Raw genomic sequence first — 13383 nt, forward strand, 5'->3', positions numbered from 1 at the left:
ATATCTTACCAGGAAGTCCTTATCCTTATTTTCTTTGAATGAATTTGTCAGGATCTGACTACTTTAATTCAATTAAAAAGAATGGCATAATTTAATTTAGAAATCAAAACCTGGGTAATACTAGTTGACAGCTTAGCAGAGTATAGAAAAAACCCCCAAAAAAAGTAAAGTAGAAAGGAGCAGAAAGGCAAAGGATTATCTCCACTTGTGTTCTTTTTCGTATGGATAAGGAGGTTTATCTCCACTTTACAAAATTGATAATTCCATAAACGGCGGTCTTTTTCTAATCCATTAAAGCTTTATCTCCCAACAAAGTGAAAAGATCCAAATTTATCCTTGTCTATTCCAAATCACTTGATATTTCTTGATTTCATTACACTTTTGTCCGTTCATACCATGTATAATTGGCAATTCAATGAACAACACTGTTTCATCCATTAAATCTTTATCTTCAAATAAAAAAGGAATTATAAAGCTAAAAGATCTTAATATCTCATACTTTTCGAAATTACTCAATTTTACTTCATTATATTTTTGGTCTATTCGTTATACTACACATCAACAAATCATCTATCGTAATGAAGCTCCAACATAGAATGAGTAGACCTCGTGTTGTTTGGTGTGAGGGATAAAAGTAAATAGGGATGAGATATGAAAATAGTAATGGGATGAATTTTTTGTGTCTTGTTTGGTTGCCATGTTTAGGATAATTTATCCCATAATTTATACAGTAATGGGATAAGTTATCCCATATATATGGTGGTGGGATAAGTTATCCCAGAATAGTTAATCCCATGATAATTAATCCTGAGATAGCTTGTTCCCAATCAAACGAAGGGGTAAGTTATTCCACCATGTATATGAGAGAGGTTTACTTATTTTATCATTATGGTAAAAATTGTGAAATAAACAATCCAAGAATTATCTAATACCTCCAACCAAACGCAGTTACTCAATCGTGCAGGGACAAATTTAACCATTTTCCCAACAACAAATAATAAAGTAGGCCACAAAACTAGCTTGTTCCTCCAATTAATCATCCTTTCATCGTTCAATTTCTTTATTTATGCACAAATTGACCAACTCATTAGCCAATTGAAATGTATTGTATAAACTAATACTAAAATATACTGTACTAGTATATCAATTGATTACACATTACGAAGAATGAAAAATAACCAGTCATGATGAGCTGTAGGCTCTGAGGATTCATCTCCATTCTCCACCACTGAACTCGTTGTGTGCTATTGGGATTTTGCAGCATTCAAAGGGCCAATCAGACGAAGTTAGTTCCATCCCTGCCCAAATCCAAGGACCCTCTAGCCGACGCCGGAATTGAAGCGTAGCGCGTCGAGAAATCCCGGAGCCCGTACTCATCCTCCTCTCCGTTATTATTACCTTCGTCGAAGTTTAACGCATAACTGAGAGGATCGTACTGGAATTTCCCATGCGCACCATTTTTGTTCCGATTGAAACGCCGGATAAAAGTTTTCCATCTCGGTCCCGCTACAATCTCCGACCACTCTCGTAGCTTCATTAAAGCGTTAATCCCTTTAGCCCAAACAGAACCTTCTTTCACTTGTTCAGTCTGTTCCTTACGCCACCATTTCAAGCCGCCGCTTCCAGACGACGACGGAAAGCAAAAACAGCAACGCCGCTTCTGGAATAGCTTCTCCGACGTCTCCTCGGTTGGCTGGGTGTATGTGTGTGAGAATTCAGGTGCCTCCATAGCCAAATCGTTCCAATGTAGGAATACTATACAGCGGCAGAGAATTCAGGGTTTTTATATATATAAAAACAAATCCACTTGCGAGACTTGTCCTATCTGTCCTTTGCAGAGCTGTAACTGTTAAGGAGTGACTGGCACCGGGAATTGCCGGTTTAAAATAATATAGGCGTACCGCTCACTTTGAGTACAGTTTTGGAGTTATATGACCGGCTCTCTGAATATTCTTTTTCTTTTTTAAGGGACTTCACTTGAGTACAGTATGGGTATATTGTACAGCTACGCTAAATGGCTGTCACAACTCAGCCATGGCTTTAGTTACAAAATTTGATAAATTCAATCTTCGTTTTAATTTGTTTATTTTTACTAGTGTAACACAATAAAATTAAAAAATGTTCTTTATTTTTTAAAATTTCATGTTAAATCAATCAAATAAACAAATTGAAACGGACAAAGTATTAGTTATACTTGGTAAACTATAGATTTAAATTTGATATTATAGTAGTTTTTATATGTATATTTATGTTCCACGTTAAAAATATTGATTTTTTTATCATGCCAAGTGGCAGCATCTGCACCTGTCTACGTGTAAGATTACGATTTGCTTTTCGTCTTCTTTTGTTTTTTTATTTTTCTGAAAAGAAAAAGTTGGTTGAATTCGTTCCATTGTTAAAATATCAATCCTGGCTTTTTGTACAAATATCCAGGCTTGTAATTGAAGATGGGTTGAGCCTGAGCGCCACAAAATATTCTGCTACGCGTCTCCAAGGGCATAATTAGGCATCATGCACAATGAATCGTCAAGTGTATTTGCACAAACTTTTTGAGTGGATAATCGTCAAGTGTATTTGTAGAAACTTTTTGAGTGGATAATCGTCTTTTTCTAACTGAAGGGACCTATATTCTTGCTCATCGTTTTCTTTCTTTTTTGTGAATCTTCCTCACTGGATTTTGATAGCCTTTAGAATGTAAAATTTTATTTTATTTTATTTTTATAAAAAAGGTGACATCAATGACCGACCTTTTTAAAATATATATATATATAATCAGATTCCTGACCAAATGAAGTCAAGGTTAGCTCAAGTTTACGATGACAAACAGATAAGATCAAAAAACAGAAGTGCCTAACTTTAAACCATAAAAACGTGTTGTTGATTTTATGAGATGGCTTTTCATCCTTAGCAAAGACAGAAAACCAAAACATGCAGAGAAATGTGAAATGGACATGCACTAAAGTATCAGGTGATGTCAAATTCCAATGGCATTAAAAAGCACGGACAAAGATGTCAATCTTTTAAACTTTATCAACTTGGAAATGAGATTTAGTTGATTGATGCCAAAAGATGGCACCAGCCACCTAAAGCAGCACCTACTACCAACTTGTGGGTGTATAAAATTAACCATGAGTGAAGAAGTACTTCGAAGGCAAGAAGGCTTATAATAGTCACAGATTCTTGCACATTTTGATACAACTTGAAAGTTTTTGGTCCAAGTCGTACCCAATTATAAGGCAGACCCAACCAACAGATGACAAAGACCTACAATACATGGTAACAACCATGCTGCAAGTGACGAATGCTACTACATTTTCTAATATACCTAATTGCTATAAACAAATGAGTTAGATGGCACCCATTAGCCTTTTCATAGTGAGAAAACAAGTCTAGTCATTGCAACCAGAGATAAAAAGGAACATGGAACAACATCTGTAATAAAAGCAAGAATACTCCATAAGAATTACTAAAGATCCGACTTAGTTTTTTTGTGAAGAAAGCAACCTAAATCTGAAATTTGATTAATCTTTCTCCATGTTTAAGTTGTCGGTGATAAAGGTACTCAAACAAGACATTTCTATACTTACTTCCCGAGCTAGCAAAAGCTCCCATGAAGTCTCGACACATAGACATAATTTGCCCACAAATATGGTAATCAACTGCTATCTAACTCAAATAAACTAGTAGTAACATGTTACAAGCTGTCCCTTTCGGCTATTGCTATCAGAAAAATGATTGCCCATTGACTCACCATAAACTTTATGATCTGCTTGAACAAAATAGTGCATTAGCAGAGAACACCTTTGAGTATGAAATGTGTTCAACAATAATTGTGATTTTTTCATGTTACCTCGGTCTTCTCAATGGATTTTTTTAATTAGAAGGCAAGGAAACTCATGTTGGAATAGAGTACTAGAGTAGTGCTAGGACATATCGAAAAACATTTATCAAGTGTAAGTGGCAACTCATGTATGTATAGAGTAGTGCATGTCAACTCTTGCTCATCGCGATATCCACACAGAGCCCAGTCATTTTCAGTGATTCACATAGTAATAAAAGCCAGATCTACTAAATGATCAAAATAATGAAACACAGGTACAACACACATATTGATTGACCAGATTAGTTGGAAAAAAGCAAAACTAAATATGATAAATTGGAAAATTAATAGGAAAGACGATATTCATTTACTTAGACAAATCTTGTGACCACAGGGAAAAATCCATGTCAAACTACTGCTGGTATTACCAAATATGGAATAATGGAATTTCCTCCCAAAACATTCTAACTATTAACACAGAGAAGAATGTATTTTTTCCACTTAAGAATACCTGCTTTAAAAGCTCAAGTATAATGCCTGCATGATCTTTGTGAGATAAATAACATTTTGTTTGAATAATAGATTGCTAGACAGTGGGCATGCAATCATCCCAGATGACTCATGTCAATCTGTATACTAGTTTTGCTGCTCAAAAGATATTCCACTTGCAGTGGCCCTTGGAGATTTGGTCTAGTGGTTAGAACGCAACACGAATTGTGGTGTTAGGCACACATCATGGGTTCAAGCCAAAGTGTTTTGCATCATGCACCACTGACCCTCGCGAATTTCTCAGTTATAAAGAAAAAGATTTCACTTGCAGTGCACACAAATGATTTAGATACACAACATAGTTTAAGTCTTACAAAGTCAACTAGTTACACAGCGCATACAAAGCTAAAAACAGAGTGGATACTCTTCAACACATACTAATACACAAAGTTCCCTCTGACTAGAAATATATCAACATCAGTTGAATACTTACATTGCCATAGCTTTCTGCATGCCTTTCCCATGAATTGTCAAGAATACCTTCCCCGCACTGTCCAAGTTACTCTTGTCAATCGCAATTGCTCCGAACATTGCCCGGAAAGCACCACAAACCACTGCAGGAGCCGACGAATTGGTCTTCCTAGAAACCCTGATTATCTTCTGCAAACCTAAGCGCCCTCCGTCAGCAGCGCATGATGTCACCACATTGGAAGACAGATCCATAATAACCCGGCTGAGATCCTTGGGTGATATATCGATGTCCTTGCTAAGCAATTGCAGAGACACCGAACCTTCAATTACCTTCTCTCCCAAAACGCTCAAAGCTCTGTTGTTCTCTCCTGAGTATGATGCATGCGTCAGGGCACGTCGTAGTAACTCCACATCCTGAAATGTGTACCTAAATGCAAACGTATTTATACGCAGAAACTCAATCTTCAACCAGGATTTGGTTAACTAAACGGAACAACTAAAAAAATAATAAAATCAGTCGGAGAAATTTACTGGATTTGATTTTGAAGGGTTTCGAGTGAGATCGAGAAAGGGGAAGTGGGTCTGGTTGTTAAGGAGAGATTTTCCTGAGCCTGAACCTGAGCCTGTAAAGAATGGTATCAAATAAGTTAGGGTTTAACATTACAACAAGCAAAAGCCGACTGTATTGTTCACTTTTTTATGATGATTTTACCTGAAGAGAAGTGTAGAGAGCGAAAGCAAGTAAGATGAAGCGAATGAATTGCCGGAGATGGCACATGATTCCGGCGAACTGTATCTCGTTGATGGCGACAAAGTAAAGCTGAGTCGATGGATGGTCGCTAGTGGGGTGACATGCGGGGTAAAAACACAGAGGCAAATCCACTTTACTAAGGAACTGTTTAGTTATGAAAATTACTTTATTTCATATTAACTGAACTTGTGACGCAAAGCACAATTATTAAGAAAATAATTTCAGGGCATACTTTAAATCATAATTTTCACTATTACTTTATGTGAAGTTATGAATATAATTTTATAAGTAGTACAATTTATTTTCTAAAATATATAAAAACTTCAATAAATGAAAGGACAAATATAAAAAAAAATTTAAACATCCCACTGAAACTTTGAATAATTCAATTATTTTGAACAATTAAAAACCTCAAAAATTAAGTTAATATGGAATAGAAGGATTGTAGGGGTGTTCACGGTTTGGATAAAAATTGATTCAAACCGAAAAATTGAACCAAACCGATAAAATAAAACCGATTTTATTTGGGTTTGATTTGGTTTGGTTTTAGATTTTTGAAAACCGATAGTATTTGGTTTGATTTTGGTTTTATTCGAAAAAACCGAAGAAATAACTGAACCGATGAATTATATACATATATTTTATTAATATACAGACTTAATATATTGTTTTTATAAACAACTTTAAAGATCTTACATATATTTTTATTAAAATTTCTTTATAATTTACTTATTGAAAGCAAAAATGTCCAAGATGAAAACATTTATCTTATTGATTTTATGTATATGAGTGTCTATGACAATTCTTTGTGGACTGAAAATGTTATTGTCTCTTCCTTTTAGGCCAATATAGTGAATTTTAAAGTTTTATTGATAGTAAATTTAGTGATCGAAAGTTCAGTAATTTAAGTCATTCTAACTATTTTTACGTTTTGAATGGATTGTTATCACTTTTTTCACATTTTGAATGAATTGTTTCTTTTATTTTTGTGTATGGTTAATAACCGAACCAAACCAATAACCATCAAACCGATAAATGTATATTATATTTGGTTTGGTTTGGTTTTGATAATTTTAAAACCAATTAAGTTGATTTAGTTTTGATTTTGACCAATAACCGATCCAAACCGACCTGTGAACACCCCTAAGAGGGAGTATTAAATTTTTGAAAAAATATTACTCTCCTTTTAATTTTTTTTGTCATTTTATTCTATTCAAAAAGATTTTTTTTTCTTTTAATAACTTTTTAATTTCAACTTGCATGTTTAAGATCATACTATATTTTTAGTAAATTTGACATATCTTTACTTTAATATTACAAGATTCAATTTTTAGTTTTATTTTTTAAAACTATATGTCAAGTCAAAATATGACAAACAAAGAGAGTAGTATCACTTTTCAAAGTAAAAAAAGAAAATATTTAAAAATTAAAATTGAATTTTTTCATAAATATAAATCGAAATTATGATTTAATCATTTTCTAATTATTGAAAACAACTAGTATACTCCAATTCAATAATGACGTTCCAACATCAAGTATTTACATCATTTTCTAATTATTATTCGTTTTAAAGACTCATACTTCCAATCGTCTAGAATATGAAGAGATATAATGAAATACTCCTATCACTTTTTATTATGTTAAAGAGTATTACTAATTAAATTTGATTTTGATAAAAGCGTTAATTGTTGAGCTAATTTGAATAAGAAAAGTGAAAAGTGAGGGATGGGAAAAATAAGCAAAGCTATATATACGCACGAGCAGTAGTGATTTTGGCGCGCTTAACTAACTTGCACACATCAAAATGAATCACTCTCCGTTTTCTTCTCCAATCATTAACATACTCAAATCTCCATGGCCATCATTCTTGTGTCCTAGGGTTTCTGTGTTCAAAAATGAATTCTCTGCTGGAGCATCTCAACCGCTTCAAGAATTCCCTGATTTACGACCAGCAAAAGCCCTTTTGGAAGCAGATTCATGATCCAAATGGCGAATTCGTTGGCAGATGGAACCACATTTTCCTCTTCACCTCCTTCGTCGGTCTCTTTGTGGATCCTCTGTTTTTGTTGCTTCCTATTATTATCGATACCTGTATGGGCACCGACAATCTATTGGGTTACGCCATAATAGTCTTTCGCCTAATGGTTGATTGCTTCGCCTGCTTTCAGATCTATTTGAAATTCCGTACAGCTTTTGTTTCCAAAAAAACTCGGGTTTTTGGCAAGGGTGAGCTGGTCATGGATAGACGCTTGATCGCTATTCGTTACTTAAAAAACGCCTTTGTCATTGATGTTGCTGCTGCCCTCCCACTCCCACAAGTCAGTGCATTATTCATAGTTTCTTTGTAATCATAATAGTAATTTGTTTGTAATGTTATATTTTTATGTTGGTTAAATATATCCATGATTAGCATTTGAATGAATCCATCCATAGTCACAGGGTTCTGTTGGGCTAAGCCACCCCCTAAAGATATTGCTTTTCCCATCGAAAGCCCCATATTATGAAGCTACATCTTATATGTAGCTTCCTTTTCTTTAAAATTCGTACACCAACAATCTCCTCCTAGAACTAAGTTAATCAAAAAGCCTCCGAACCAACTTCCACATGTGCCATCACCTCATGGACTTATGTAGAGATGCATTGTGTGCCACCTATATCATCCAAGTATTTATAGCCACCGAAGTCCAGAGGCTGGCTTCTTCTTGTATGTGAGTGTCTCCAAGCTACCTTGGCTGGGTGAAGGTACTAAACCAAGTTTTACGCCATCACTTCACCATCTTCACACTAGTCCCGCCTAACCATTAGCCCCGAAACTAGTTGTTGAAAGGTATTCTTAACATGGTGCTGACACTATCTGCTTTAGGCAAAGCCCACACGGTCTTCTCCAAAAAGGCCTCACACCATTAAGATTATCTCTACACCTTCTAAATAGCTACTTTTTCATTTCAGCAACCAACATGACACTGTTTGTTTGCACACCCAACATTTTCTTTCTGTGAAATATTCTCTCATTATGTTGGTTTTGATGACTGAACTCAATTTTGTAATGATGCCCTCTATTTTTGTGAACTTCTTATGGGAAAAGAATGTTTAGGGGGTATGATGAATAGTAACTTTGTCATGTTTTTGGTTTTGCAGATTGTTATTTGGTTTATAATGCCATTGAATGGCTCATCACCCTCTCATGCTAATCATTCCATCTCTTTGATCATTATGCTTCAGTATGTGCCAAGATTGTTGGTCATTTTCCCCTTAAATTCAAAGATTATTAAGAATACAGGTGTTGTGGCAAAGACAGCTTGGTCTGGTGCCGCATACAATCTTCTCTTATATTTGCTAGCAAGTCATGTAAGTTCTGAAGTCTCTGATTTTTTTTTTCTTTTATCAAAACCATGCAAAAGGCTCCTCCTTTTCTAAACTCAAATCCTTATTTTGTTCATCATTACCTCTCAGATGACAATCCTAAAAGGAACATTCTTTTTAGAAAGTACAGTGTACGAGATGTGAACAAGAGATTAAGCTAAAGTCAGTATATAAATCATATGCTGCTTCTCTCAACTGTAGCTAATTTAGGTACCCATAAACAAGACTTAACTTATTTAAGACAGGTTAAAGGTGACACTAGCACATACTAGCATGCAGGGGGAGAATCAGCATATTTTGGTGTATGAAAGTGAATGAGAATTGATCGATTAGAAAAAGAGACAAGTTCAGAATGGAGAAAGGAGGAACACATATTAAAGTGATTCAGTGCCTGGCCCTCGCCTTTCAGGCTCACCACCAATGCTGTTGGAATATTTACATGAGTTACGCCTTAAAAAAAGGTCCTGCTGATAATTGAAGGATAATGACACTAGGGTGTCCATACTTTTAGTCTTTTCAGTGAATCAGGAAGTCAGTTCCATCTGGTGTAGTAAGTGGGTGTTAGGTGGTTACAGATATTGCAATAGTTTTCGTGGTAGTAGCTACAAATACATTTGCGTTTGCATGAAATTTGACTGTGATGTGGCCTGTTGTAGTTGCTGATTGTGGCAAAGAGAGGAGAAAGTGAAGAAACTAATAAGCAGCATAACTTTCCTATGTTTCGAAGATGACTTTTTCATTGTTATTGATTTAATAAACTCTGTGATGTTGTTATGAGCCATGACATAACTATTACCTTATTGAGATTAATTTTTAGTTCATTGGAGATTAATTAGTTCACAGTGATTAATCAGAGTTTTCAATTGTCAGTGCAGGTTTTAGGAGCTATATGGTATCTGATGTCTATTGAGAGGCATTTTTCATGCTGGAAGGATGAGTGCGTGAAGAAGAAAAAGGGTTCTCCCAATTGTAATAAAGACTACCTTGACTGCTCATCACTTAATAAACCTGGGCGTCAGGAGTGGTCAGAGACCACTGAGGTATTCAACAGTTGCGATGCTACACGCGATATAACCTTTGAGTTTGGAATGTTTGGTGATGCAAATACTGAAAGAGTTACATCTGCTGGCTTCTTTGATCGATATTTTTACTGCCTATGGTGGGGTTTAAAGAGCTTAAGGTATTCTCTTCGTGGTCTCTCTCTTAATTGTTTTCAATAAGTTATGTAGAAGATAGTCTGCATTTCAATGTAAAAACTCTCTATATAATGAACTTTGTCTCCTCCATAAATTCTTATCAAGTGGTAAAAAGATACTTAGCAAACGACATGGGGGTATATTGTAAGTCGGGGCTCGAAAGTTGTTTGTGTTTTCTGTTGACTAGATGAAAGAGATAAGTCCCTCAGGAACTAGTCCTCGTGAGTCAGCCGACAACTTTCTCTCCTCAGAAAGATTTATTTTAATTGTTATCAGTAAACTGTAAAGCAAATTTTTCATCTTCGAAAACTTGTTTTTAAAGTTGGAGCAGGACTTAATATCAGAGTTGTGCATTCATCTAAATGAATGTTGCAGAAGAAGAATATTTGTCATACTGTGTACACAATCATATAATTCTTAACCATCAATAGACTATCCCTGAAGAGAAGCTCGACTTAGTCAGCAGGTTTGGTCTTCCATATCCATTCTGATACTGGACTGTTAATTATTAGTTTTTTCTCTCTTCAATTTTAACCATCTTAGTTGCAACTTTAACTTTGCTCATGTCATCAGGTTGAAGTATTGGACCACAATTTTAACTCCTTCTAAGAAAAAAGAAAGGAGTCTTCAATGTGGCATGAAATATTTCCTCTTTTATATTATACGAACTTGTAAAAGTAGTAGAGATATTTATTATAAAAGTATTTCTTTTTGCATTTCATTTAGATTATGCTTAATGGATTCTTCAATCTCTTCATTTGCAGTTCATATGCACAAAGTATTACTACCAGCACTAACATTGTCGAGACGCTCCTTTCTAGTCTTATTTGTCTTCTGGGTTTGGTCTTCTTTGCACTGCTGATAGGCAACATGCAGGTAATATCTCATGTGAAAGACTAAATTGGAATGTGTATTTTTATAACCGTCATGTCCGGGCACCTCCCACCCGCATAGGTATTGGGTAACTCTGTCCACCATGGTTTGGACAGATGGAAAGAAATCACATAGTTTTTAACTAGGTGGAAGGATACTGAAATGGTAGACAATGACATAGTTTAAATACACGTTTTTCTTTATTATCTTTTTGAACAACTTAATAAAGCTGAAGTTTCTTGTGGATGACCAGTGTAAAGCATTACACTAGTTACTTATTTGAGTTGAGGTTGCAACTATGGCTACTGACTGAAAATGGTCAGTTTTAGGAATTCATTGCTAGTGACTTGTGTACTTATTCATCTAATAAGGATCCAGGTTATGTCCACAGGAAGGGATTTTTTTCTTTCTTTTGGGGAGTGGGGGCCAGGGCAAAGGCGGCACTATTTCATTGGAAATGAATATTTTGTTTTATTCGCAAGTGACACTGTTTCTACTATTGTATTTTGTGAAGAGCTATCTACAATCCATGACAGCAAGACTTGAACAATGGAGAGTTAAAAGAAGGGACACTGAGGAGTGGATGAGGCACCGTCAGCTACCTGAAGATCTGCAGGATCGTGTTCGTCGGTTTGTTCAATATAAATGGTTAGCTACAAGAGGTGTAGAGGAAGAAGAAATTTTGCTTTCCTTACCCTTGGATTTAAGGCGTCAGATTCAAAGGCACCTCTGCCTGGCACTTGTTCGTCGTGTAAGTTTTTTGTCTCATTATTGTGAACACATTTCGATCCATTCGGAGCCGTGCAGTTTGTTAAGGAGCTATCTTGTTTTGTTGACTAATTACTTTGTAGTGTAACTTTCTGTAGAGAGATTCTATTTTTGAGGTAGGTCCAGCTTTACTCCCTTCATTGCACCCATTTTTTTGCACCAGGCAATAAAGTAGCACCAAGGATAACGAAATCTACATAGCAGGTTTTAAGAGTCCCAAGTTGTGAAAGGGGATAGCGAAAATCTTCCTTTCTACTGATTTCAATTGGATCAACCATCTGTTTTGAACTTTAAACATTTCCATATGGTTCTTCTATTTGGTAACATCTCTCTGAATTTTTCAGGTCCCCTTCTTCTCCCAGATGGATGATCAGCTTTTGGATGCAATATGCGAATGCCTTGTTTCATCATTGAACACAAAAGACACGTTTATTGTTCGCGAAGGAGATCCAGTAAATGAGATGCTTTTCATAATTAGAGGTCAACTTGAGAGTTCAACAACCAATGGAGGAAGGTCAGGGTTCTTCAACTCCATTACGCTAAATCCCGGTGATTTTTGTGGTGAAGAATTGCTAACATGGGCCTTGGTGCCTAACCCAAATCTTAATCTTCCATCTTCAACTCGAACAGTGAAATGCCTTACAGAAGTTGAAGCATTTGCACTTAGAGCTGAAAAGCTCAAGTTTGTTGCAAACCAGTTCAGACGCCTCCATAGTAAGAAACTACAACATGCATTCCGGTACTACTCACACCAATGGAGGACATGGGGAGCTTGCTACATACAAGCTGCATGGAGACGCCATAGGAGGAAAATACTAGGGGAAGAATTATCAAGAGAAGAGAGCTTGTACTACAGGGGAGGGATGGACCAAGATGATGATTATGGTCGCGAATATCCTGTAGCTGGTGGTAATGTTCCGTATCAGGCAACAGAAAGCAGTACTCAGCAACTTGGAGCTACAATATTGGCATCAAGATTTGCTGCTAATACCAGAAGAGGCAAGGTGGCGCGTGTGGACACTGGTGAATCCAGCTTACGCATGCCCAAACTTTTTAAGCCTGACGAGCCTGATTTTTCTGATGATCCTAGTCATTGAAGCGCCAGTTCTGGTTTTGGGTTGGAGTTAGAGTTAGTAGGTAGGTTGCTTATTGCCCTGTTTCTTGTTATACAAAAGAAACCATTTATTCCAACCCATGCGCCACTAAATACTAGTGCAGTGGTTAACTACTTCACAAATGTAAACTGACCGCTAGCTTTAAACCCCATGGGCACTTTTAGTTACACCCAAATGGTTTCATGTAAATCACTGTTACCAATGAACAGTTACAGTCTGAATATTATTTGATTGATAAATCAATCCAAGAAGTTGTTATAGATGAAATTTGAATTGACTTATTCTATAGTGTTCTATTGCATATCAGACTTGAGAATCATTCCAAGACTTGTCACCACAATCTTGTGTTTTCTCATATAATTAGCTCTGCGGCCCAAGTTATGCACCGCCGCTTAGTCTCAGGTTAATATCCAACCAAAACATTACGTTCAGTGAGAATAAGTTGTAATTTGGTTTTTGTTCTAGATATGTAACACAAATTCGTTATACATTTTGGTTAACAGGATCTATACCTTTACGATGCTTAAATTATACAAA

At 35.9% G+C, this 13383-nt stretch overlaps 3 protein-coding genes across 3 annotated transcripts; 1 reads left to right on the plus strand and 2 right to left on the minus strand.

The window, feature by feature from the left end:
• Positions 1-1020: 1020 nt before the first annotated feature.
• Positions 1021-1763, minus strand: LOC125860918 (uncharacterized). The gene has a single exon (XM_049540967.1). It carries the CDS (start codon positions 1727-1729, stop codon positions 1277-1279), a length of 453 nt encoding a protein of 150 aa, XP_049396924.1. The 5' UTR covers positions 1730-1763; the 3' UTR covers positions 1021-1276.
• Positions 1764-4613: 2850 nt separating this feature from the next.
• Positions 4614-5665, minus strand: LOC125860911 (protein NUCLEAR FUSION DEFECTIVE 2). The gene is made up of 3 exons (XM_049540961.1): positions 5493-5665; positions 5312-5403; positions 4614-5207 (listed from the first exon to the last, which is right to left on the minus strand). The coding sequence occupies exons 1-3, from the start codon at positions 5556-5558 to the stop codon at positions 4799-4801; spliced, it is 567 nt and encodes a 188-aa protein (XP_049396918.1). The 5' UTR covers positions 5559-5665; the 3' UTR covers positions 4614-4798.
• Positions 5666-7211: 1546 nt separating this feature from the next.
• Positions 7212-13036, plus strand: LOC125860887 (probable cyclic nucleotide-gated ion channel 16). The gene is made up of 6 exons (XM_049540925.1): positions 7212-7849; positions 8670-8879; positions 9770-10074; positions 10855-10966; positions 11478-11714; positions 12076-13036. Exons 1-6 carry the CDS (start codon positions 7427-7429, stop codon positions 12826-12828), a joined length of 2040 nt encoding a protein of 679 aa, XP_049396882.1. The 5' UTR covers positions 7212-7426; the 3' UTR covers positions 12829-13036.
• The last annotated feature ends 347 nt before the right edge of the window (positions 13037-13383 follow it).

This window comes from Solanum stenotomum, chromosome 3 (genome assembly GCF_019186545.1).
Source record: "Solanum stenotomum isolate F172 chromosome 3, ASM1918654v1, whole genome shotgun sequence".
Taxonomy (NCBI): domain Eukaryota; kingdom Viridiplantae; phylum Streptophyta; class Magnoliopsida; order Solanales; family Solanaceae; genus Solanum; species Solanum stenotomum.